A 24433-nucleotide genomic window follows, 5' to 3' on the forward strand; every position below is an offset into this window, starting at 1 on the left:
TGCGACTGGAAAAGGTCGGCACTAGGACCCGGGAGAGCACGCTGCCACAGAGGCATTGCAGACAGCGCGTTTGGGAGGTGTAGTGGAAGAAAGGCGAGAGAAACGGAGTAAATGAGATCACTTTTGTCCAGATTGTTCAAGGACTTCTCATCTTAAAATACTGCCGACTCAGCTCACTAGAATGACACGGACACAGTGTTGAAATCCCGTGCAGGTAAATGTCCGCGTTTCCTTCGCATGGTTAACTACAAGAGGTCGACAGCTAGTCAGGGTATGTCCCCATTGTACTTAACATGGGATGCGGTTATTCTCCCCCAAGCTGCCCCGCTAGGCCCCAAATCCTTTCTGTTGCTTAATGCAGGCTAAAATGTGCTACTTTCCACACTCCCGATGGCTTTAAAAGTTGCTGCAAAGTCGCGGCGATCCGCGAGTTTTGAAAGCCAACCGTGCCGCAGTAGTGTTTTTTCCACAAGCAACAGTGAACGTCTCTTCAGATGTTTGCTTTCTGACAATGACCACTCTTTGAGACGAAGCCTCAGGCCCCACTTTCCCTGCAACTTTAAGCTTTTCCCCCTTTTCCACGTCAAATCTAGCTATTATATCACTTTTATAGCCCACTGGTAAAACACTACTAAGATCAACGACAGCGATCCATTCATTGTTATGAACACTGTTGACTCTTTTTCCAATGTAATGGCCACACGTATCATTAGCTCACTTAGCTAGTTGCTGCTCCTACTCCAACACCCACTTTTAACAAAGCGCTTCTTTTATTTTTACTTGTCAGCAACCATAACATTATGCTAATATACTTCTTTTTTTTAGTTTTTTTTATAGATCCCCTAAAACAGGCTCCGATCGTGTTATTTTCTGTTTATCTGGTCTTGTAATCAGCACATAGGAAGTCATAACACTTGGCAGGTTCCCCATGAGTATTATAGAAATTCTTCAATGTTATTGTTGCCTAAAAAGTATTTGAATGTTCTATTACATACTCTTGAATGCTCAGGTATCAATGAATTTAGTGATGTTTTGTAATTTTAACACACTATGATTCATATGAAGCGCTGTTCCTTTAAATAGTGATAGTGTATGTACTGTACTGTGTATTTATGTATCACAACTTTGAGGGGAGTGGAAAAAAAACAGAAAAAACTATTATGAATTCTCATATTTTACTGTGCATGCATGTTTTTATTGCTTTCATATTATCCAGCTTGAGCATGTGGTGTCATCAACTTTTTACATCTGACTGTTGGTTCCCTTGTTTTTCCCATTTGAGTACAATGAATGCTCCTCCAGATATTATAGCCTTTCACGCCTGTATGTCAAAATGTTTTTTCCCGGTCATGAGACTACGCCTGTCCGCTGTGTGTGCAAATGGGGACGTGCCGTATGATCAGCAGAAGACACAACATACCAGCGTAATGATGCAGTCGGTGACTTTTGGGTACTGCCTTCTCTATTCAAAAAATACCAGCCGCCTCCCACCCAATCTCTTCGCTCTGACGCAAATGTGCCATCAGGCGCATGCAGAATCTTTGGAATGTTGTTAGAAATTGTCCCTGGGCACAGTTAGATGGATTGTGTCCCCTTCTGAGACCTTATCTTTGACAAGGATGCACTCGTGCTACACTGAGATGCTTTTTCTAAAATGACCTGGCTTCATTATAAACAAGGTCAGAATTGAAGATTCCAATTGGTCAAATCTGGTCAAATCATTTCAATACTACTTTTCTCAATACTGAGAATAATACGTTATCTGAGATTGTGCCTTTTGAAACTCTTGTTTTTAATTCTCCAGGTAAAAGTTCGATTTGGCCAAGACGAGACAAAATCTGCTTGCGATTTGATGAATGAGGTCTAGCATAACCTGTTAAAGATCTTCTGTAAATCAAGGTATCTTTTGCTGTTGTCTTAGAAAGCTACGTTCAGGAATGCTTGGCTTTGCCTTTGCAAGTGGAACTCTCAAATCACTTTCTCAATAAAGTCTGATCCTATCTTTCGTTGATGTTAACCATCTTCGAAATGAATCGCTTACAAATTTGTTATAACAAGCCGTGTGAGTGACTCATATGTTTTTTTTATAGTTTGCTAACATGGAAAGGACCGTTGTTTTGAAGCGTTATTATGAGTCATACAAGTGGGATGAACTGAAAAGACATTTGTTTTATGCGCCTTCACCTCTCCTGAACTCCCATTTACTTGAATAGTACCGGTGTATGAGTAGCTGACAACTATTAGCCCTAAAGTGTTGAAAAAATAATGTATTATCCTTTTACTGTAATGGTATGTTATGAGCAATATGACAGTGAGCGGGAAATTATTATTCATGCAACGGATGGGTATCCCCACATTAAGTGTCAACATTCTCCCTTTTCAGTGGGCGGAGCTTGCATGTGTGGGTTTTCTCCGGGTACTCCAGTTTCTTCTTACATTCCAAAGATATGTACGGTAGGGTGATCGGGCACTCTAAATTGCCTATATGTATAAGTGATTGGTTGTTTGTCTCCTTGTGCCCTGTGATTGGCTGGCCCAAGTCACCTGGAATAAGCTCCAGCACCCCCGTGAACCTAGGGATAAGCTCCAGCACCCCCGACAACCTAGTGAGGATAAAGCGGTTCAGAAAATGAGAGATGAGATGAGTTCCTTTTTATTTCTGTCATTCTAATTTTTTCAAGTATTCTCTGTGTACTTCAATGAGGAACTTTACACTCTCTATTTGACCGACCATTCCGGCTGTCGCTAGGATCCATTTCCCCTTACCCAATGTGCATGATGGATGGTCTCGCTTCAAATGTTGTAAATTCTTGAGTAAAAGCGTATGCGTTTTGTAATCGTAAACCAGCCGCTGAATTTTGCCTGCCCCAGCAAGAGCAGAAAATAGAGCATAAACAAGCTTACGACCATTGATCTGCGATGAAGGAAGTACTGCGGTGGGCTTGGTCTGAATTTCTTTCTCCTACCATAAACACTTGAGACTGTCCTCAGTGACTCCAGTCACAGATGCAAGTACGATACTGGCTCGCTGAGACCGATTTGGATCGAAAAGTGAACGGTTAAAAGCCCCAGTGAGTGTAAGGCAGGCAGGCGGTGGCAGCAAAGAGGCCTGAGGACCATGTGACCCGCTGTCGGGGTACTGGGTTCATTCAGTGGCTGCTGGCTGCAGCGCTGGCAGCAGCCCAGCTTTTTCCACACAGGCCGCAGTAGCAACAGGTCGCTCCCATTAAAACAGCAGCACTCTGTTGTGGCTCTCGAGCCGCTCGTTTGCATGTGTTGCTCTTTCGGCTGCGGCCTACGTGCCCTGGTTTGTTTGTGTCAAGTCTCACAAATGTGTACATAACATTCGAGGTTGTCACACGGCGAGATGGCCAAAGGATCCAGTGGCTTGAAGTTTAAATTGCGCTCAGTTTGTTTTTTTTCCGCTCTCCAAATCAGCCTCATGATCTTTCCGCCATCGTTGGTGGAATACAAGGACCACAACCTCACTGCAGCAAACAAAAACAGAGTAAAAATAACAACCACAGTCATTTGGCTCATTAATATCATTCGGAGGGATGTCCTGATCATATTTTTTTTTTTGCATGTGAGTCCGAGTCATCTGATTTTCGAGAATCCAAGTCCTGAAGAAATGTATTTAAGAGATAAATGTCAATTTAAACAGTGCATGCAATTGGTGACCCAATGTGTTGAATTGAACTATTTTAATTGTGATTTCTTTCCTTTTTTTGTTGCTGTCCTTGGATATTTTCTCCTTTTTAAGCAAGGTTTGTTTCAATAATGTAAATATGAATATAGAAATATGAAACATGCAGTCTATATGTTATGTCCTTATACTTTTTGACTTTTGATCCAATTGATTGTACTCAACATTTGTTTTGTTGATACTGATTCGATGCCACATTAAAAATAACCTATAATAGGTCACCTGTACATTCTAAATCACTGTTTCTGTTACAGTCAAAAAATACTTTGTTTATGTTTACATATGTTTGGCTAGTAGTTTGATTTACAGCAGACGAAAAGCACAATTGTTCTCAAAAAAACCAAAACTAAAGAATACTGTGTTTGATCCAATCTTGTGACCAAATCCTATACTTTCCGATGTTCCAAAAAGAGCCTTATCGGGTTCAATACTACTTTAAAATTAGTTTTTACTTGATTCCGATACTCAGAAGCTGACATGATCGGTCGGATCAGGGACATCCCTAATAATAAGTACTAGAGCTGTAAAAGGTGTGATCACCACACACAGTGACACGTTTATTTGCACCCAGGGCTACACTGATATGACTGGTAGTCTGTCAATAGTCACATCCACTTCCTGTTATTGTCCCTGGTAGTCAGTCGACTGGCTTGCTGAGGCCGCTCACATAAAACTCTTCTGACGGATTTAGTCTGGTGGAGCGGCGGCAGACAAATTGATTTCGGTGGAAGGGCAGAGATTGCTTGGTGCAGTGTGTGACATTTGTTTGAACAAGTAGGGAAATTGATCCTTTTTTCTCTCCCTCCTGTCCTGCATTCAAAGCTGTATTAACAGTTAAATGAAGGGAAAGGTCAAGTGGCTTGTACCGATAGTCTCCCAGTTCGGTATAATTACATTTGGTAAAAAAACAGTATAAAAAAGTATTTTGTGGAATTGCAGCAATTGATTGTTGTCTTCTTTCTGCAGAAATTATTTTCATGTGATGGCCTATTGAGTGTATTGTATATGTCTATGTGTATTTTGTAGACATTCTTGAGTGTAAGCAGGTAAAACTTCTCTTTTTACGTGATGACACCAAAGATTTTACACTGAACTTGCCTTATATGTGAGTTACCTTGGCTGTTATGTGCACATAAGGCGTGACGTTCGTCTGGACGCCATCCAGCAACATTTCCGTGTACTTACGCCACAGGTCAGGCATGAGTGAAAACAACAACACTCAGATATGGCACGGAAAAATTGTTTACTTTCTTAGCCTGATGTGAACCGTGCACTGAGATTCAGCTGTTCATTGATTTATTTATTTTTTTCCAGTCAACTCAATATCTGTTATTTAAGCGACTCTTAAAATATTCATGGGGGAAAAAGATCTTTTAATAAAAGTTGGGCTTTTTCTAATGCAGTATTGGGATAAACGGATTGTATGTCTTTTAGTTTCTGAACTATAAAGCTGGCAGGTCTTTGCTTCTCTAAGGTTAATATTCATACAAAATTACATCTCAAATTGAACTAAATTCACTTTTTTTCCCCCAAACTTTAGATATCCGCGGGCCTCCTGAGCTCTGCTAAAGCGAAAAGAACTTGGAAAAACAAAGAGGCTCTTTCTGTGGAAATCCTGGATTCTCTAACCTGTCCACCAACATGACCAATGTGGTGATTGTCAAGGAGGGATGGCTGCATAAAAGAGGTACAATTCCATTTTTCACTTTTTCATTTAAACTGTCATAATGTGTTTCCTACAATGTTAGATTCATGCCACAATTCTATGTGCGTAATACAAAATACTGCCGGTACAAAACTAAGCACACAAGAATGTGTTTTACGAGTATGACATTATTTTTGTTATTTGTTATACTATTACCAAAACCACAAACACTTTCCCTATTGTTCCACACTATTTCAAAATTTTTTTTGGAGAAAAGAAAATGACATGATGTTAAGCTCAAACTAAATATTTACCAAATATGAATTTTCACCTAAACCTAAGTGACTGTTTGTCCAGAATTATATATTACATTTAAAACCGGTCTCCGTTAAACAATTACCAAAAGCTTAAAGTGTAAATAGCCAAGTAGTCTCCTTTGGGAATGATTGAACTGCTGCTGTGTGTGTGTGGGGTTTTAGTCCTGTTGTTTGGATGGAGAAGCATTCCTCACATACCTGCTGACTTTGAGTTCTTAATGTGAGCGCCCTCCCTGCACACCATCTCAGCCCTCAAACCACAGCTGCCCCTTAGAGTCCAAGACCACCAGAGGCTAAATGTGATAAGCAAACGCTCAAGGCTCCAAGGTTTTTTTTATTTATTTATTCATGTTTTCTTAAGGTAAGACTTACGCCAATGGCTAACCAGCAAACTGTCTACAGAGCTGCCAAATACTACAAATCTTCCATGGTTTTGACCAAACTACTAAATGCACAATTTGTATCAAAACAAGAAAAAAAATCAAGCATTTTTTCCCCCAACATTTTCCATTAAAAACATTAAAATGTAGAATGTCTTCATTTTGGCTTGACATTTTAACATAGCATAACTATTCATTTTGAAACATAAGGTCATGTTCTAAATCGGTTTAGCAATTTGCATGTTGTCAAAATGTTCAATTATTTTGAAAGGTAAGTCACATGCTCACTTACTTTTCAACTGCTGTTTTTATTTTTTGTTTCTCTGCAAGAAATACCTATTGAAAAAAAAAATGAAAGTATTTGAATACCATTTCTAAAATTAAATAATAATGAGCTTTATTTTTGTACACCTCACTGGTAAATGCCACTATTAATAGCAGTTTTATGAGCTCCTGTTAGTTCAATTCTTTCTTCTTATTCCATTTTATGAGTTTACTAACATTAAACGGAGTCTCCCTGTTTTTAAACATAGCATCCTAACAAGGGTTTTACTCTTATTTTGTTTTGACATGACATTTTGCAAACAGACCCTTTATTATCCCAACCATTTTTCTAATCTTTTCAAAATAACCCTCATCTGTATATTGTAAACTCTTTTACCTCAATCTGGAGGAAATAGTGTTTTTATTGCTCCAAAATGAAACACTCCGACTTTTGCCAAAGGTCACGTGTTCTACGCACTCGTATCAAAGCACAGATCCGATAACATAATAAAAGCGCAGGTCAAAATATACCTAAAAAAGCCATCAAATAGTGACTAGGAAGTAAACAGTCTGAGTTGTTGAAAATGTGCTCATACACAAACACACACACACACACATACACACACTCAAGTTCAAGCTGTGACGGCCTTCTACTTGTGACATTAAACAAACAACCTTTCAGGAACAGTGAGTTGGCACGCTGTCACACTCGAGCAACTGTGCCCCGTGAAATGTCACCCAGAACCTTTTTCGTTTTGATCCGATGACGTCCGCCCGCCTCCTTGACAGTAAGGCTTTTTGTGTCACGTCACTGTCGTGCCATTTTTGCCCCAGAGCCACCGCACAGAAGGTGAACCCGTAGTAACCAAGTTTCGCTGTCCGTCACCGCAGTTGCACCTTGATTGCAACGGGGCCAGCCACCCACTGCCATTCATTTCCCCGTGGATGACCTCACAACTTGCATCAGCACATTCAAATGTCTTTGCAATGCTCATCTTGCCGACTCAACTTGATTTTGGACCATTTCACAAAGTACTACTAGTACTAGTACTGACCAACCCGTCAGACCAATTCGGACACACCTAGCGGGCCAACTCTGTCCCATGGGCTGTACATTTGATACCATTGCAATAGGCGAAGCTCGTTTTGTGGATTGGCCTTCAACTTTCCTCACAGTTCCTCAGTAAATTCTGCATCATTGCATATGTTGTGACTTCAGGCCATTTTTGTTTCGGAAGAATACTTTTTGGAATACTATTTTCAGTGTCAGATGACACTTAGGGTATGAACAGTCTAGTTCTTTTATCTATTGCCAGGGTTCCCTATCAATTCTTTGCACACTTAAATTTTGCATCTGGCCTGTTGTGGTCACAGGAGTGAGGCAGAGTGTTATTTCTTTGAGCCAGTTTGTTTTTCAGAAGTTCTTGTCAAAGCCCGAGCGTCATCCAACATCAAAGAAGCAGATTGTGGGTTCCCTCGTTTCCAGCGAAGTGTCGTGGCCAAGAACTCAGTGAAGCCCAACAGAAAAGCGCTGGCCTGTCCTCTCCTTTTCCCTGGCTCTTGTGCCTTTGACTCATTTGCTCCTTGACAAGCATAAAGAGCCGGCCCCTTCGTTAGACTAACGAAGCCCACAACAACCGTTGGACATGGGGAACACACTCGGTTCGCTCCAACTCGAACCGGGAGGCGAGGTGGGGAAGGAGGGAGCACAGTATAATATATTGTGGGGGGAAAGCTGGAGGGGTGGACACAAGAGGAAGACAGAAGTTAAATAGTGTCTCTGTGATGTTCCCAGAACATTGTTCAGTGACCTAGTCGGCCTCACAAGAGTGCATAGACCGTGTGTGAGATGCTACAGTTGCGCCACTCATTGCTCTGATTTGGAGCTCATCAGTTGTTTGGCTACTATGCGACTCACGGACACCCGTGAGTCGGCTGCCCCTCCGAGCGAGACCTTGTTGGTGGTCCAGTTGATCGCACGAAGTAGTGTGTGCTCGGGGTTTTGGATGGGGATGATTTTCTTTTTAAGTGCCGCATGCAGCTATTGAGGCTATTGACCTTGCGCTTCCTTCACAGATAGGAATGACAAAGAAGGCAGTGGATCTGCATTATTTCCAATAAATATAGATGTCCAATCCTATTTGACTGGGGGTTTGGCGGCAAGGATTATAAAAGTGGCCCCTGTTAAAATACAGTTTTGATTCTATTATCCTAGTAGTCAAAATCTCAATTCCAATGCACTTGTTTAGTTCTGTCAGATATTTCAGTTAATCTTTTCATCGTGCTTTATTACGTTTCTTCATTCACCAATTCCTTCTTGAAGTACTTGCTCAAGGTGGAATTGTTGATTCTCTGCAGGAGCAGTCCGGCAGCAGAGGGCGTCACACCGGGCTACAAAAAATTTCTGGCCGCCGGCACAGACCCCCCGCTTTCGGTAATGGGAAGCAGTCTTCCTGCTAAATGTGGTGGAGAGAAGAAAATGACTCGACTGCAGCTGCTGTGCATGGCAGGCTGAAAGGGATGGTTAGGGAGGTGGCAAAGTCACTGCCCAACCCCTCTCATGGCAAGCCTGCTGTGCTTACTTTGTTGTGCAGAGTCTTCCTGCTCCCGGAACAGAGGTTTCCCTGACTGGTCGTCCTCTTGCTTTAGCCACTGCTGTCCTTTCTTTGTACTTTTCTTCTTAGAAGTTCTCCATCTTCTAATTTAAATCCGACAACTCGGTTCCAGAACCCCGCTACTCCGTTGCTAGGATAACGACCCTGCTGACAACCCGGTTCCATGGCGGAAGTGGCTGTGGATCGGTGAGAGAGCTCTGTCCTCCGACATCAATCACTTCCCTGGCACTAGATTTGGAAAAGGGTGTTGAATAATGGTGATGTGCAGCTGTGTGCAGAAAATGGTTCACTTTCCAATGGGTTTTCTCCACTTAAGTTTGCCCCGTTTTTCCAAATTTAATCACTAAGCTATTCAGCAAATACTAAAAAATGTTGAATTTTTGGGAGGAAAGTTTACAATCAATACATAGACTTCTCACATACTGGCCTTCAGATCTTGTCTGAACGGATAATCTTAAAAATGCATTTCTCGGGTGGCACCGTTTGTGGGTTAGTTAATGCATATCCATAGACTTCTTGTTTACCCAGAGAAAGGGGGCAACTCTCAACCCTAATGTGGCAGGGGGAACTACCCACAGTGTCTCTATGGTAATCAGCAGGTGTCACTCACCACAGAGAAGAAGCGAGGGCTTTCTTATGAGCGTGAGAAAGAGGGGCAGTCTCCCTCGCGCCCCCACCCTGCTTCCTTCCTTTTTTATCCTGTTGGGGTAGCAGTGGCAACCACAGAAAGATGGATAAAAAGGGGACAGAGAACGCTACATTGAAGCTAGGGTGTCACTTCCCCGCAACCTGTTGATACTCTTGCCAAAGCCTTGGCATCCAGCTGCATGTGAGCAGGAAGCACCGACAATGGGATTCCTGTAAGCGAGATATCACCAAGCTCTGGGAGATGGCATGCATTCGTTCTAATAGTATCTCAAATGGGCATGGTGAGATAATAGTTGGGTCAAGGGCCTTGCAGCTCTGTAATCGATGCTTTTTAGAGTTTCTGTCTGCTTTTGGCTCAGTCGATCCCTTGCACCGACTTGGGAAGATCCCCTCTCCTCTGGAAGCAGGCCGCCTGTGGCTCATTGAGATGCGGGGCACTCGGTGGCAGGCCGCAGCTGCAGCCGACAGGCACAACGCGGCAGAAAAGGGCCGAGGAGATGGCGAGGTGGCCGGGGGTAGGAAACAACAAAAGGCACCAACCCCCCCGCCGCCTCCTCCGAAGCTTTGGAGTTTAAATTCGCTAATCCTCCACCTCCCCCCTCCTCCCATCACCTCATCCGATTCTCACTACTAACACAAACACACACATACTCTGTTCATGTCGTTAGCTCTGGCTCCCTTCCTCGTATCCCCAAGCCATGAATGGCTAGGCAGGGACAAAGAGCAACAGCAGCCCCCTCAGGAAGTCCGACCTCTGGCTGTGGGTACCGAGAGCCAGATTTTGTCGGACGCTCTCCGGCCTTGATCCTTGTGTTAGTACGCATTCATCTGGTGGTTGTGTGTATCATCACATAGGAACAATTTCAATATTTTCAAGTGGATGTGTCTTTTTGTGGAAGACTCATGATTCATAATTTTCACCTCCATATTCATGGTTTTAATAGGGAGTACAAATGTGTCTCATGACCATGTGCAGTTTTGTGCATGTCAAGTGTAGTTTGTGCGCATATAAGCCGTACCCTTAATTCAGTCATCTTTTTTTAGAGACAAATACTTCATAGATGCGAGAAAATGCAGTGTTTGATTTTTTGTTGTTGTGGAAAAGCATTTTTTTTATGGCAGATTGTAGTGACTGATCTTTCACAGACAACTTCTCTCCTCATTTCAACTTTGCTGAAATCCATGCCAAAGCATCAATGCAAATTATTCCCTAGTGCCGATCTACAATATAAACAAACATGACAACTTGCCCTCATGTGCAGCTGTGGCCAAACCTGTTCTTTCCCTGTTAACCTTGGCTGGAGTCGCTTTGGAGTATGGAGGGTGTGTCTGTGGCAGGTTGCGGTTGTATACACAGTGCCACGCAGCAGTTGGTAAATAAAGATAAATTCTGTTTGTTTGGCAGTTGTTCTCTGTTCATTATTTTCCACTTTGCCCAGCGCGCATCTCCCCGACCTCAGCAGCTGCTTGTCATGTAAAGACACTCCATCAGTCCCTGACAGCTCCGTTCATAAACACACACACTCACACACACACAATGCACACGGCTCATCGACACTGCATGCAATTGTACATATGTGAGGAACATATGTAGTGATCCGTCTCACTATTCTGCTCAGTTCTTTGCGCACTATCAAGCTTTCTCGACCCCACTCTTTGTCTTTAATCATTTGTCCTTGCTGTAAAATCCGTCTTCCTGTCATATAAGCAGTTTCATCAAGTGGGGTTTTAACGGCAATGCTTTTCACTCTTTTTGTCACAGCAGTTTCTTACTAACTCTTGATCACAAAGATTGGGAGGGAGTTAGACCGTTTTTGGCAGTGGAAGACAGTGATGCAATACCAAAGTTTGCTTTACATTTTGAAGTTGAAGATTCTGGAAAGTAAGACATATTTGGCCAACAAACCATGCCTTAATTATGTAACAAATGGCAAAAGGGACAGTTTGTCTAGTCATTGTGGAGATGACACACAAAGCACATGGGCAAGAAGGAATGTATCACTTGGGGTTGAAAGTCTTTAAGAGCATGTAAGAGCCTAAATGAATTTCAAGTGATATTTGTCTCAATGTTCAGTCACTTTAGACAAGAGAAGCCGATTGCATGGCACAATGAGACGGACAGCCATGCACACTCAGACCCATTCCCAGGGGGCAAATTTAAAGTGTCCAATCAGGCAGGGCCGAATGACACAATTTTAGATCGGCCGCTGTTTGACAATTTGACATGTTTCTAAAAGGATTTCTGGGCAGTGCTTCCTTTACAACTGCAAAGTTGACCACATGACAAGTGGAAGCAGTTTCATCCGGGTGTCTCTGCAATTGTGCAGCGCAAACACCGGCAACTGTGGACTCGAATACCCCCACTCCACCCCACCCCACCCACAAACTGTCTGCCTAAACAACAAAGACGACTCTTGAGAGCTTCCTATTTACACTACTTCCTCTTCCACTTCATTCGACTTTGCACACATTCTGCGATGGTAGGCCAAAAAAACAAGTCTGATGTCTAAGCTTTTTAATCGTTCACGAACAACACTGCAACATACTCATTTATAAGATTTAGGCTTTGACATTTTGGGTCCTGTGAAAACACTCCTGTCCGCCAACCCACACATGCACATTATTTATTTCCACAACTACTGTGCAGATTGTTGCGCCTGTAAAAAGTCATCCATTTAAATTCAAGAATGTGCTTACGAAAGATGGTGTTTTTGTTGTCTGTCATATTATATTTGTTTGTAATGACCGTGTCACATTATGACATGTCAGCGAGTGTGGACATAGTGTCCTCTACGTAGTGTGGACTGGCATGAAGACTCAGATCATAGCTTTGAATATAGGTCAGCCAAAAACTTAGCACAGGGTGACTACTTCAAGACCAGCTCTAGCTCAAATGATCAGGCTAGGCCATTAAAACGGTAACTTGCCTATTGTAGTCAGCTGATAATTCTACTGACTCTATTTATTCTTAGTTATTTTATCAAATTGTGCTGTAAAAAAACGTAATGTGGCAACCTTTCCGACACACACCGTTTTAAAACATGAACTCAAATTTGACGGATGACAGTAGACCTGATCTAAGTGAAGTTCGTTAAGTCCAAAACTGCAAGCCTGGCAGAAAACGACATGAAAAATGTGTTGTCGTGATGAGAAATACGAGACATCTGCTGCCAATTCATACAAAAGTATTTTAGACAGTGAGGCAGATGTTTTGTATTGGAGCCAACGCTTTCTCAATAAGTCTCGACAGCTCATTTTGAGAGTGCTCTTCACCTCTCATCCGGTCAGCTTTGCCAGAACGTCCATACTTTACTTAAGTGTCCTTTTCCTTTCACGCCATTTCGTCTCATCATTGAAATCTATTTGGATTTACTCTGACGAGGGTTCTTAATCTTGTCATTCTGAGGTTTAAATAAATGTGATGCGGCAGGAAGAGGAAGTTTTTTTTTCATGATGTCAAAAGGGCAGGTCTTTAAAAAAAGCTTTCTGTCAATGACAATTCGTTTTCCCCTTTTCAAATTATTTCGGCATGTCTGCCTCACAGTTCCGCGAACAAGGGTTCCAACCTCATTAGGCTCCGCCCTTCTTGTGTGGGTTTTCTCCGGCCGGGTAAGCCGCTTTCCCTCCACATCTCACGGATTTCAGGGTGAATCTGCCTACTTCCCAAAGTTAGTTGACATGTAAGAAGAATAAATTCAATTGTTTTGATATCTTATAAAACCCATCCTTTCCCAGTTCCATGTGCGTCACAAAGGCCAACAGAAGCTTAAAATGACATCTACTCTATTTTTCTGGTACTCGCACTCTTGCACACACATCTATTCTGTGTCAGGGCCATTAAGGACAGCTTGCTACAACTGCATGGGGCTAATATATGTCTCCATAATTAAAAATGAATTACTCTTTTTCATTATAAATATTCAAGTCCGCTTCACCGTGTGTCACCGACTCGCTATGATACGTAAGATAGTTTCTCCCCCATCTGCACAACATCTGCTACAGCATTTCCTCAAGCATTACTAGAATAAATTGAGTTTTGTCAAAGATGGACGCGCATGACTTGAAGTCATGGATGTTGTCCCCAACCCGAACTGGGCTTTTGACAAGTATATTGTTGATGTTTACAAAACCACTGAGAGAGAGGACTATATTAAACAAAGGATCCTCTATACTCAGGAGCGAGTATTTTTTTCCACTCTTCCACTGATTATTATCTAATTAACATGGTATAACTCTACTTACTAATAGGTACATGGGGAAAAGCATTACAAATCATCTTTTTTTTCTGTCCTATGTAGGAGCATAGTTTTTTTTCCTTCTATTATTCAAATGTTTTTGTTTGTATTTGGTTAATTAGGAAAGAAAAACTGTATTTTGCCCACTGAAATGGTGAACTTAAGTCAATTTACTTCCACATAGGTTTGTGGCATCATGTAAAATGTGAATGTATGTGGGGTCATCCAAAAATTCATCCAAAAATGTGCCTGTATGGGAAACTGACAGAAGACAGAAAAGGGTCCTGACTTATACTAAAAACCATTTGTCGTGTAGTTGACCTACAGGTAGGATAAATGTGGTGACAAGATGGCCATTTTGCAATGCTAGGACAGCATAATAATGATCACGTTCCAGTGAAGGGACGATGGCCCCTTGGGGAATTCAATAAAAAAAAAGGGAAAAGACAATGGACTGGACTAAGAATTATTGCGAAAATACTCGCAAAAGGCTTCATTATTTGGTGTTTGCACAATTGCTTCTTTATGACTTTGACATATTTCATTTCTGATGCCCATTTTTGTCATATCAGGGGAATATATCAAGACCTGGAGGCCGAGGTATTTTCTCCTGAAGAGTGATGGTACATTCATTGGCTACAAAGAGCGACCGCAAGATGTCGACCAGCTGGAAACTCCCCTAAATAACTTCTCCGTAGCACGTGAGTATTTGCTTTCACGGAAACCACTGTGTGTATAGGGGCAATTTTGTTGTGTTCAACCAGCATACCAAGCATGTTTTTGTAATGTGGGAGAAAACCCACCCAAGCCCAGGGAAAACATCCAAACTCTACACAGTGAGGACACACCTGGGCTTGAACCCTGATCTCACGCTAACTATCGCCATTCTTCATTGTATATTTTTCCAAATGTAGTCTTTTTCTTTGTTTCCATGCACGGTGCCATCTCTCCATCGCCACTTTCACCACTCCCACATGATTTCATGGCCAGAATGCCAGCTGATGAAGACGGAAAGACCCAAACCCAACACATTCATCATCCGCTGCCTACAGTGGACCACTGTCATCGAGCGCACCTTCCACGTCGAGACCCCCGAGGAGAGGCAAGTGAGAAGACACATGCCCTTCTCGGCTCGCGAAGCAAAGATAAACTGTGCATGCAGTGTTGCTAAGAATGGAATGCAATGTAACCATCATTATTTTACACCCACAACAAGGTCCACTGGGCAAGACTCACACTTGAACTTGCCCTTCCAGTTGATAAAAAAGAAAATAATGGGATTGGCTTTCTGCCACTGAGTAAACTGGTGGATATTTCTGCTGCTTTTTAGGGAAGAATGGACTAAAGCCATCCAAACTGTGGCAGAAGGGCTGCAGAAACAAGAGGAAGAGATGATGGACTCCTCTCCGGATCCCATGGATATGGAGGTCTACCTTACCAAACCCAGACAAAAAGTGGTATGTCATAGTTTTTTATTGCACCAGCTAGAATTTCAATTCACTTATTAGGCTTCGAAAGTTGACCTGTCAAATGGGGAAATGATATATGCTGAGTGGGTAGTCTGGTGTTTTCCTATCATGTAAACCATATTTGGAATAGAGCTACTTTCAATGACTAATTCCCAGACTTTGGTTTGGCATTTTTTTTGGTCTTTTTACTGTTTGTTTGTATGTGTGTGGGTTTTTTGTTGCCTTTTTCGGTGCGTTCCCAAATTTCCTCCCGGTGAAACCATCAGGATGACCCAAAACATATTTGAAATTCCTTCATTCAGCTTCCGTTCAACTTATCAACTGATAAAATCTAGTAGATCACATGCAACACGTCTAAATCAGCACACGCTGTCTTGAAATGCAATTTAGCGCCTGATATTTCTGATCTTATTAATTTAAGTCTTAGATTTGTGCTCCACAATATCCAAACCCTTTCATCTAACCTTCCCTGAGCACTCGTCAACTTCTTTGACTTTTCCGCCATCAGCCCTGGGTGGCTTACCACCGGATAGCATGTCCATCAGCCCCCTCAACCCTCCATGCGTATCACGACATAAAGGTCCAAGGCCACCGGATTGGATATCCGTCACACAACTATTTCTAACATTCTCCTTTATGCAAGGGTCAAAGGTTAACTGAGAAACCAAGCACATATAGGCCCAACCGGTAGAGTGGGAATTGCACGGTGGGTGAAATAGTGCCTTGTTGTGAGCGGGATTGTGTGTCCGGTCTAGTTTGGAGTACGAGTTTGTTTGTAATCGGATGCCGTTCTTTGTCCTCCCCCTTCTCCAGACTATGCACGACTTTGAATACCTCAAACTCCTGGGAAAAGGCACTTTTGGCAAAGTTATCCTGGTAAAGGAGAAGGCCACGGGACGCTACTATGCCATGAAGATCCTAAAAAAGGAGGTGATCGTAGCAAAAGTGAGTGGTCGCTCGTAATATAGAGGAAAGACAGGGGGGTTGGACATTGGAGCAATGATTTGATACCGAACCTTTGTGGGACTTGCACAAATGCTCTTTGTGGACTTTTTTTTTTAACCAGGATGAAGTGGCACACACACTCACAGAAAACAGAGTCCTCCAGAATTCAAAGCACCCTTTCTTGACAGTAAGGAACCACTTTTTCAAGCTAAACTAATCGTTGACCTTATTAAGAAGCCTTAATGGTGATTGCTATTTAACCTAGCAACATTCATTCAATTATTGGCTATTTTGAGGCATCATTAAGCAGCTGCAGTTAGCCATTGCTTCTTATATGTTGAGCCAGGGCTGTCTTAACTTCTGTAACTGCCAGAAAATTTGAAAAACCCCTGATTGGAATCCAGTAAAAAAAATCAGGTTTTTAAAATAGATATTTTGTTATAGTAATAAATCATTGACAGCTTTACTGAAACTTTTACAGTTTCACCACAATGGACTGTTTATGGGACCACCTCCATTTAGTGTTAAAGCTGAGAAATGCAAACAGAGTGTAGGCCAAATTTAAGCTTCTTTTGTGGGTCATAAGCTATGACATTTTCATAATCAATAAAAACTGTTAGTTTAGACACCCCTGAGTTGAAGCTTTCTACAAGGCAGCGTGCACTTAAATGATCCTTCAAAAATAAATAAAGTTGGCTTCATAAGATACAAACTGTTATGTATTTTACATGATTTTGTGGATAACTTGTGGATACTTGTCACCCACCTCTAGGGGCTGAAATACTCTTTCCAAACACATGACCGCCTTTGCTTTGTCATGGAATATGCCAACGGTGGCGAGGTAAAATATATATAAATATTTTTTAACGATTTTCAAAGTTGATAATGACGTACTAGTAGTACAGTTGAAATAACAGTCTTCTCTTTTTCCTTGTGCCCAACTTTTGCTATTTCCCTTCAGCTTTTCTTCCACCTTTCAAGGGATCGCGTATTCTCAGAGGAACGCGCCCGCTTCTACGGTGCAGAGATCGTGTCTGCGCTTGACTACCTGCACGCGGAAAGAAACGTGGTCTACCGAGATCTCAAGGTGGATGTGGCTCTTTGTCCTCCCATTATAAAGTCATTTCAATGATTCATTTTAGAAGGAGCTAATGTTTTATAGAATTGAGAGTGTTTTGGTTAGCTTCCACTTCCATCTGATGGAGCAACCCGGTCAGTCAGCATAGCACTCTCACCCCTGATTCCCCGACAATTTCCCTGGGGTTTACGAGGCGGTATCTCAGCCTCGGCGAGGCGGCCATTGAAAATGCCAGTGTAGCAAGATTGTAAGATGTGCTGACTCGCCCCAGCGTTGCTAGACACGTGTGAGCTATGGCCCCTCTGACTTAAATGAAGACAAAGAGAAGACGCATGCACGTGGAGATACTGAAAGGCTGCCTTGTCTCATTTCCCAAACTGAAGAATGTTCATTAATGTTGCCATATTTTACCTTATCTTATTTTTACACATCAAAAATGTAGCTGATATCCTCAATCTGGATACAACTAGAATGTTTGAGATTTTTGTGAAGTGAGTGATGTCATCTTTCTATTTGGGAAGAATCTACTCCCTGTAGTTATGATAGTCTCCAGCACCCCCCGCGAGCCCGGTGAGGATATGTGGCTTGCACAATGAATTATTTTGTATGGGCTACAGAGAAAATCATTTTATGGAGTTTAGAGAGAAAATCTTGCAACATTTTTGTCTTTTTTCTTTTAGTTGGAAAATCTGATGCTGGATAAAGATGGACACATCAAGATAACTGATTTTGGACTCTGCAAGGAGGGGATCAAAGATGGCGCCACCATGAAGACATTTTGTGGGACGCCAGAGTACCTTGCTCCTGAGGTAACTGAATTATTTTTTCCTATTGTCATTTGAAAAATATCCCTTTGTTTTGAGTTTGGGCTCAAGCGCGAGTGTGGCACCCCGTGGTCACGTGCGACCGAAACAAATTTGCAGCGTGTGTCATTGGATGTCAGTTGTTGAGAAGCATGTGGAAGAAAAAGGCAGCTGTTCTCAAATGCCTTTCTAATCTCCAGCTGAAGTATGTCCTTTTAATGAGTATGGCGTGTGCAGGGCAGAGTGGCCCCGCTCTCAGACGCTATTTGCTCCGTGGCGGGGAGGGGCCGTGGCTTCTCTTGAGAGCGTGCAGGTATGACAAGTGTCAGGCGGGCTAACACAATCGTATGTGATGAGTTCATCTAGTGTTTATGCGAGAGGAAGTACACAAGTGTTTGACCGGAGGGGTAAAAAATGTTTTCCGGGAGAAGCATGTGCAATGTTGACTCAGTTGCCTTATCGTTGTTTTTAGCCCCCATTTAGATTTTTCTTACTGGGGGGCTTTATTGCCCAGCAGCCCCTCAGGAAATGTGAGATTTTGCCCCTGGAATAAGACCATCATAGCTACAGCTGTTGTGTGACATCAGGGGAGCCTCGCTTCATTTTTTTTGCCTGATTGCACTGGTGTGAAAGCAGTGGCTCGGGGGCCAGGTTCGGACCGTTGTATCACTTTGCGTGGCCCCCAAAAGTAAATCTTGTGTCAAATGGAAACTAGAAGTCTTGCAATAATTATATACATATTTTCCATTTTCCACTTTAAAAAAGTATTTTGTTTCCAATTGAAATAAAAAAACATGATTAAAAGACATTTTCCAATAAATACTAAGGGGAAAACAGATAAAAAAAACATTGCTTTAGATCGATAAAAATGGACTATTTAGGGCTTTTGATCCAGTTCTTTTAATCCAATTTTCAAAACAAAACAAAAAAATATTAAGTTAACGTTAATGCGGCCCGCCAACCAACCCAAGTTTGACACCCTTGACATAGCATGTGAACACTTATCTATGCCAACTTGTTGGCTTGTTTTGACAAAAATAAAAGCAGAGTTCACCTTGGCGAGCACCTTTCGCCCACTCGCAACCGGGCTAAGCGTACGACAACTCCGGCCCTGAGCGAGAATACATCGGGGGCTGTTTCCGTGACAACCGGGTCGCTGGCAAGCGTATATGTGGACTGGAGCCCAGGCAGTGTTACAGGTTGTTCAGCGATAAACAATGACCTTGTTGTATGAGCTGCAAAGGAATGCCCAAACTTCTGGGAATATTCCATTTAGGTTAGACGGGGGGCGGAGGGGGGGTACTTGGAGAGACTCAATCATCGGCTCCTGACCACTTTGTTCCTGGAATAAGTCAGAGGATAAATCACTTTGTCATTTTCACCCAAAAAAGTGTTTTTTCTTTTGTTGTTTTACAGCCCTAAGAACTTTGTAGTATTTTTGTATTTTATTTTACATAGATTAGAACTTTATTTCATCTTGTATTTGGGTAATATCTCTTTTTGCAGTAGCAAGACAGACCCAAGACACAGAAGACATTGTAGACCTAGCTAAAAAAAACATTTATTTAGAAAAATATTAATCCATTCTGATAAAGAGCTGATTTTCTTGGTATTTTAAAGTTTCTCGTTAACTCCTTGATTTACAACCCATGGCACCAAAGCTCCATCACAGTACTTACAAAATTCTACTTTTACAGCACCCATGTCTAAAAACCAAAATTCTGTACATACAGGTATAAATATGCTACAAAGTCAAGGTTTGTAATCCCTATGTTTGACACCACAGTGAGAATCATCTTTCATTTTTCATGATCCAATAGCATCCTAATTCTTTCCACAAAAGACATTTTCCACTTTCTTAACGTCGTTTCACCGCTTGCACCTCTCGCCTTCCGTGACCTTCTCTCCAACTCCTCATTGGCGGCGGCCTAAGAGCGTTAGTTTGAGTCGGGGGGCCCCGAGCAGGCAGTCCTGGGTCCATATACGAGGGATGAGCTTGGCTCCTGTGCTCCTGGCAGCTTCACAGCTGTGGCACTCTTCTACATATATGGGGCAGCTGCGGGCCCAGCTGTCGCATGGTGTGAATCGCACGACAGCGACGCCGGAAATAGAGACGGCCTAGTAATCCGAGCTCTGCTCGCTCTTCCAGTCCCCCCTCCACCCTTCCCAATCGTCCTCGGCGGCGCTCGCAGACACATGTGCGCACGTCTTGTTCCTTTTAGGGACACATGCCATCATTCGTTTTCCAGGGCATTCTGGGCCCGCGCGCCGTCCGTCGTGTCCATATCTAATTCTATTTCGTCCGCCCACATCCTTTACTTGAAGTTGCTATTCTTAGGAATGAATCGCCCACCGCGGCGCTTACTCCTTGAGCTTTAAGAGGGCGGGATGTCCTCTTTGTCTTCGTTTTCACCTTCAACATCCGTCCGTAGTGGTAGAATCCAGTACAAGGCTCCGGGGAGCTGGGAGCAACTGTGCTCAGCGGCATATTAGTCATGCAACAGGTCGCACTGTTTGTCTAACACGCCGCCACTAATTGTTTTTTTTTAGTCAAAATAGTTGTCTCTTTTGACTGGTATTATCATGCACATTTGGTAATAAGTAGCGTTTTTTTTGCCTCACAATTCCCAAATTGATTAATGCCTGATCAATCCCAATACTACACTTTAGCTTCCAAGAAATTGCATTTTATCTACTATATATGAAGCTTCTATATAATTTTCTGATCTTAGGTATTCCGAGATAATTCATACAATTATTCTGGATGCTTGATAACTTGGACTGGAGTTAAAAAGCCTAAAAAGGTGCAATGAAATGTTCATCCTTTTGTTCACATTTGAATAGCCGGTTTGCAGAAGGTGATTATTTCTTCCAAGTTGACAAGAGATGGCGGCACCTAACAGTTTGAAAAAAAATCCACCTTTTAGTACTAAGTGTACAGTGGCCTGCTTTGCATTGCCTCATGTTTGCTTATTTTAGCACTTGCGCACACCTCAGCAGCTTGTTGATGCGTATGTACGGAAGGACCCCAGGGTGATTAAATATGCAGAGCTCCAGGGGAAACACTATCCTTGCTCCTCATTTGAGATGTGAGTCAGGGTTACCCCCGGTCTGCTTCCAAAACCGCAGGTCAGTGGGAAGAGCAGACCATTTTGATAGCCAGTTAAGAATAAACAGTCTGCAGCACTCGGGATTCAGCGAACCCGTAAAATCCAAAGTTTTGTTTATCCCACTCGATGACAGGAGAGGGGCAACACATTCTTCTCAGGAGGGAGTGGTTCTATTCTATTTCAGTAGAAGTTAGAATAAGGATGATAATGCCATCTTGTTGAATGAGTAAACCACAGGTTTGGGTCATGGGCCACATTAATGCTACCTAGAACTCATGTGGGCTGCACCTGTTTATTTTTGGCCCAAAAAGTTAAGTTAACTTCCATTCGGCCCTCCCACTGAAAAAGAATTTGACGTCCAGGACCGTCAATGTCATTGCAGGATGACCATCTATGGCATTTTATGTCATTTGGACATCTATCATAGTCAATAGCAGGCAATGAGTTGCACTCAAGTGACCTTCAGGGACACTTCTTCTTCGTTGGTCAATTCCTGCTGGTTTTGGGGTACTTACAGGTTTCTTTCTGCTGGTTTTTGGGCATTTTAAGGTTTCCTAATAGCCCATTGGCTGCCTTTTGATGTTAGAAGAATGAGATATCAGATAGGAATTTAAAGAAAAGTGCAATAGAAACGCAGAAACTTCTGGTTTTGCAGAACCCTGTTTGTTTATCTACAACTTTTCTCTCCATCTCCAAGGTACTCGAGGACAACGACTACGGCCGTGCCGTTGACTGGTGGGGGCTTGGGGTGGTGATGTACGAGATGATGTGCGGCAGGCTTCCTTTCTACAACCAGGACCACGAGAAGCTGTTTGAGCTCATCCTCTTCGAAGATATCCGCTTTCCACGGACACTGGGTCTAGAGGCACGTTCGTTGCTCTCGGGACTCCTCAAGAAAGAACCCATGCAGAGGTGAGGCACCCTAAACTAAATTGATTGAGCATTTTTCTGTACTGTAAAAAGACAGATGGAGAGAATGCTGGTTATATTATTCCAAATTTGGTCAGATTAAACAGACTTTTAAATGGAGAAATTCTGGACTTTACCAAATTGATCATATTAAGCCATGTCTACTGTTTTTTTTTTTTTTTTTTTTTTACGAATATTTTATTTTAGGTTAGGTGGTGGCCCGGATGATGCCAAGGAAATAATGCAGCACAAGTTCTTTGCTGGGATTGAATGGCAAGATGTCTATGAGAAAAAAGTAAGTATTGCTGATACTAGATCCTTTTATCATCAGTAATATAATCCTAAAAACTTTCTCCTCTAAATTATGTTATCACTGTGCTCTTTACCTTTTCCCTGAAACAGTTGGTCCCGCCTTTCAAGCCCCAAGTTACCTCGGAAACGGACACGAGATATTTTGATGAGGAGTTCACTGCACAAACTATCACAATTACGCCACCTGGACAAGGTAATGCCAAACATTTGAAAATGTTCATACTAGTTGTGCTAAATTTGTGCATATTCTAATGGCATTTATAAAGATGTTTTATTCATAAATATTTTTTCATTCATTTTTTGAGCCGCTTTATCCACTTTATCACTAGCAGGAGGGACTCTTGTTTCCGCCCACGTGAGATCCATTTGCCACAAATGTGTTTAACAAATGAAATTCCTGCTTTTTGTCTTCCCCAAGACGACAGCATGGAGTCTTTTGACAGTGAGCGGAGACCTCACTTCCCTCAGTTTTCCTACTCAGCAAGTGGAGTGGCCTGAAGGACACCCGCACATTCCTCAACCGTCCCCCTTGAAATCCCTCCCTGTCGAGACAACCACATCCTGCAAAAAAAGACTTGGACCGACCGCCTTACCCCGCCCCACCCCGCTATCTCACAACTGGCGCTCTTCCGTGCAACAGGAAGTCCTAGACGACACAAACAACGGAGCTCCGCCTCCTGGAACAAGCGTCAATACTCTGCAGCGCTTCCTGGCTGTCCGAGGAGAGCCGACATCCACACACCGGCAACCCTGGTGTCTATTAATCGCCCATTTCCCGGCCAAACCCTCACCTCTCCCACCCCACCGTCAACAATTTCAAAAAGGGCTGTTCTATTTTGCAAATCAAACCGTCATCGTCAACCATTTCAAGTAGAAATCACAAATACGGTGGACCAAAGTGCTGGTGGTAATTTAGTGTGCGTGTTGCGTGTCTCCTCCCAAAAAAACAACAAAACCAAACCTTCGATAAATTTGAGAGGGAGGGGGCTTCAAAAGTGAATGTATCATTTGAAATAAAGTGGCTCTTTCCTGCATGTGTTCCTTGTTATTATCAACCTCGTCGAGTCGGGTGAATCAAGGCCCGACGGGATAGGCTAAGAATGGAAGTCAAGCGCTCGGTGGGAAATGTTTGCACGCTAAATGAAATGTTCCCGTTGCCTTCCTTTCGATCCCGATGCTGCGCAGCGACCACCTCCGGGTTTTCCTGACCTCTCCTTTTCGAGTTTCCCTTCCTCATAGAGTATTGGGTGTTTCCCATCCAGTGCTTCCTCCGCAGCCTCAGTGAGGTCACGAATGCGATACATTTCTGTAGTAACACGGTGGGCCTCAGGGGACGACACCAAGTCATCTTTCTTTTTGTGGGTGTGACGTCCCTATTTCTTATTTATAAAAACCAGCATTTAAATATGATGGCGTTTTCACGTGCCAATGAAATGCACCTTGCTGCCCTGCAATGATTGTATCAGGATTTTGTATTTGTGGTTGGTAAAGACTAAATTAGATGAGGATGTAACATTCGAGTGTTGTGGGTGAATTCAAACCTTTTTTTTTAAAGAAAACATGGCTCAAAATAGCCATCTTTGAGATCAAACTTGTGTATTCAAGTGTGATGGGAAGTTTTTGATGTGGTTGAGATGAGAGAATCATTTTTCAAAAGTGCATTATGCCTTATTGAATGTAACTTTTTATGTTTTCACTTCAAACTTCTTCTGGGGTTAAATCTGATTGTTACCTTTTTCCTATGCACACACCCCTCTTGCTGTCACCTGATACATAGGGATATTCATTCTATCCTTTTTTTAAAAATTGTTATTGCATCTTTCTTTTTTTTGTACCTGCCCTACCATATCCGGAAGACTGAGGACACCAGCTTTAGTAAACAAATTATATAAATTGTACACTGTTTGTACTTATTTCTTTCAAACTGATGGAATAAAAGGTCTTAACAATACATTGTAGGCGACCTTTATTTTACAGTCTAGATTTAACTCAATCCG

General features: G+C 42.4%; 1 protein-coding gene across 1 annotated transcript; it reads left to right on the plus strand.

The window, feature by feature from the left end:
* Nucleotides 1-24387, plus strand: akt1 (v-akt murine thymoma viral oncogene homolog 1). The gene is made up of 14 exons (XM_077731046.1): nt 1-214; nt 5247-5393; nt 14383-14511; nt 14801-14912; nt 15141-15267; nt 16093-16224; nt 16346-16411; nt 16997-17065; nt 17186-17311; nt 17983-18111; nt 21913-22127; nt 22332-22419; nt 22527-22629; nt 22855-24387. The coding sequence occupies exons 2-14, from the start codon at nt 5348-5350 to the stop codon at nt 22932-22934; spliced, it is 1422 nt and encodes a 473-aa protein (XP_077587172.1). The 5' UTR covers nt 1-214; nt 5247-5347; the 3' UTR covers nt 22935-24387.
* Nucleotides 24388-24433: the final 46 nt, after the last annotated feature.

Source organism: Stigmatopora nigra, chromosome 13 (genome assembly GCF_051989575.1).
Source record: "Stigmatopora nigra isolate UIUO_SnigA chromosome 13, RoL_Snig_1.1, whole genome shotgun sequence".
NCBI classification, from domain to species: Eukaryota; Metazoa; Chordata; class Actinopteri; order Syngnathiformes; family Syngnathidae; genus Stigmatopora; species Stigmatopora nigra.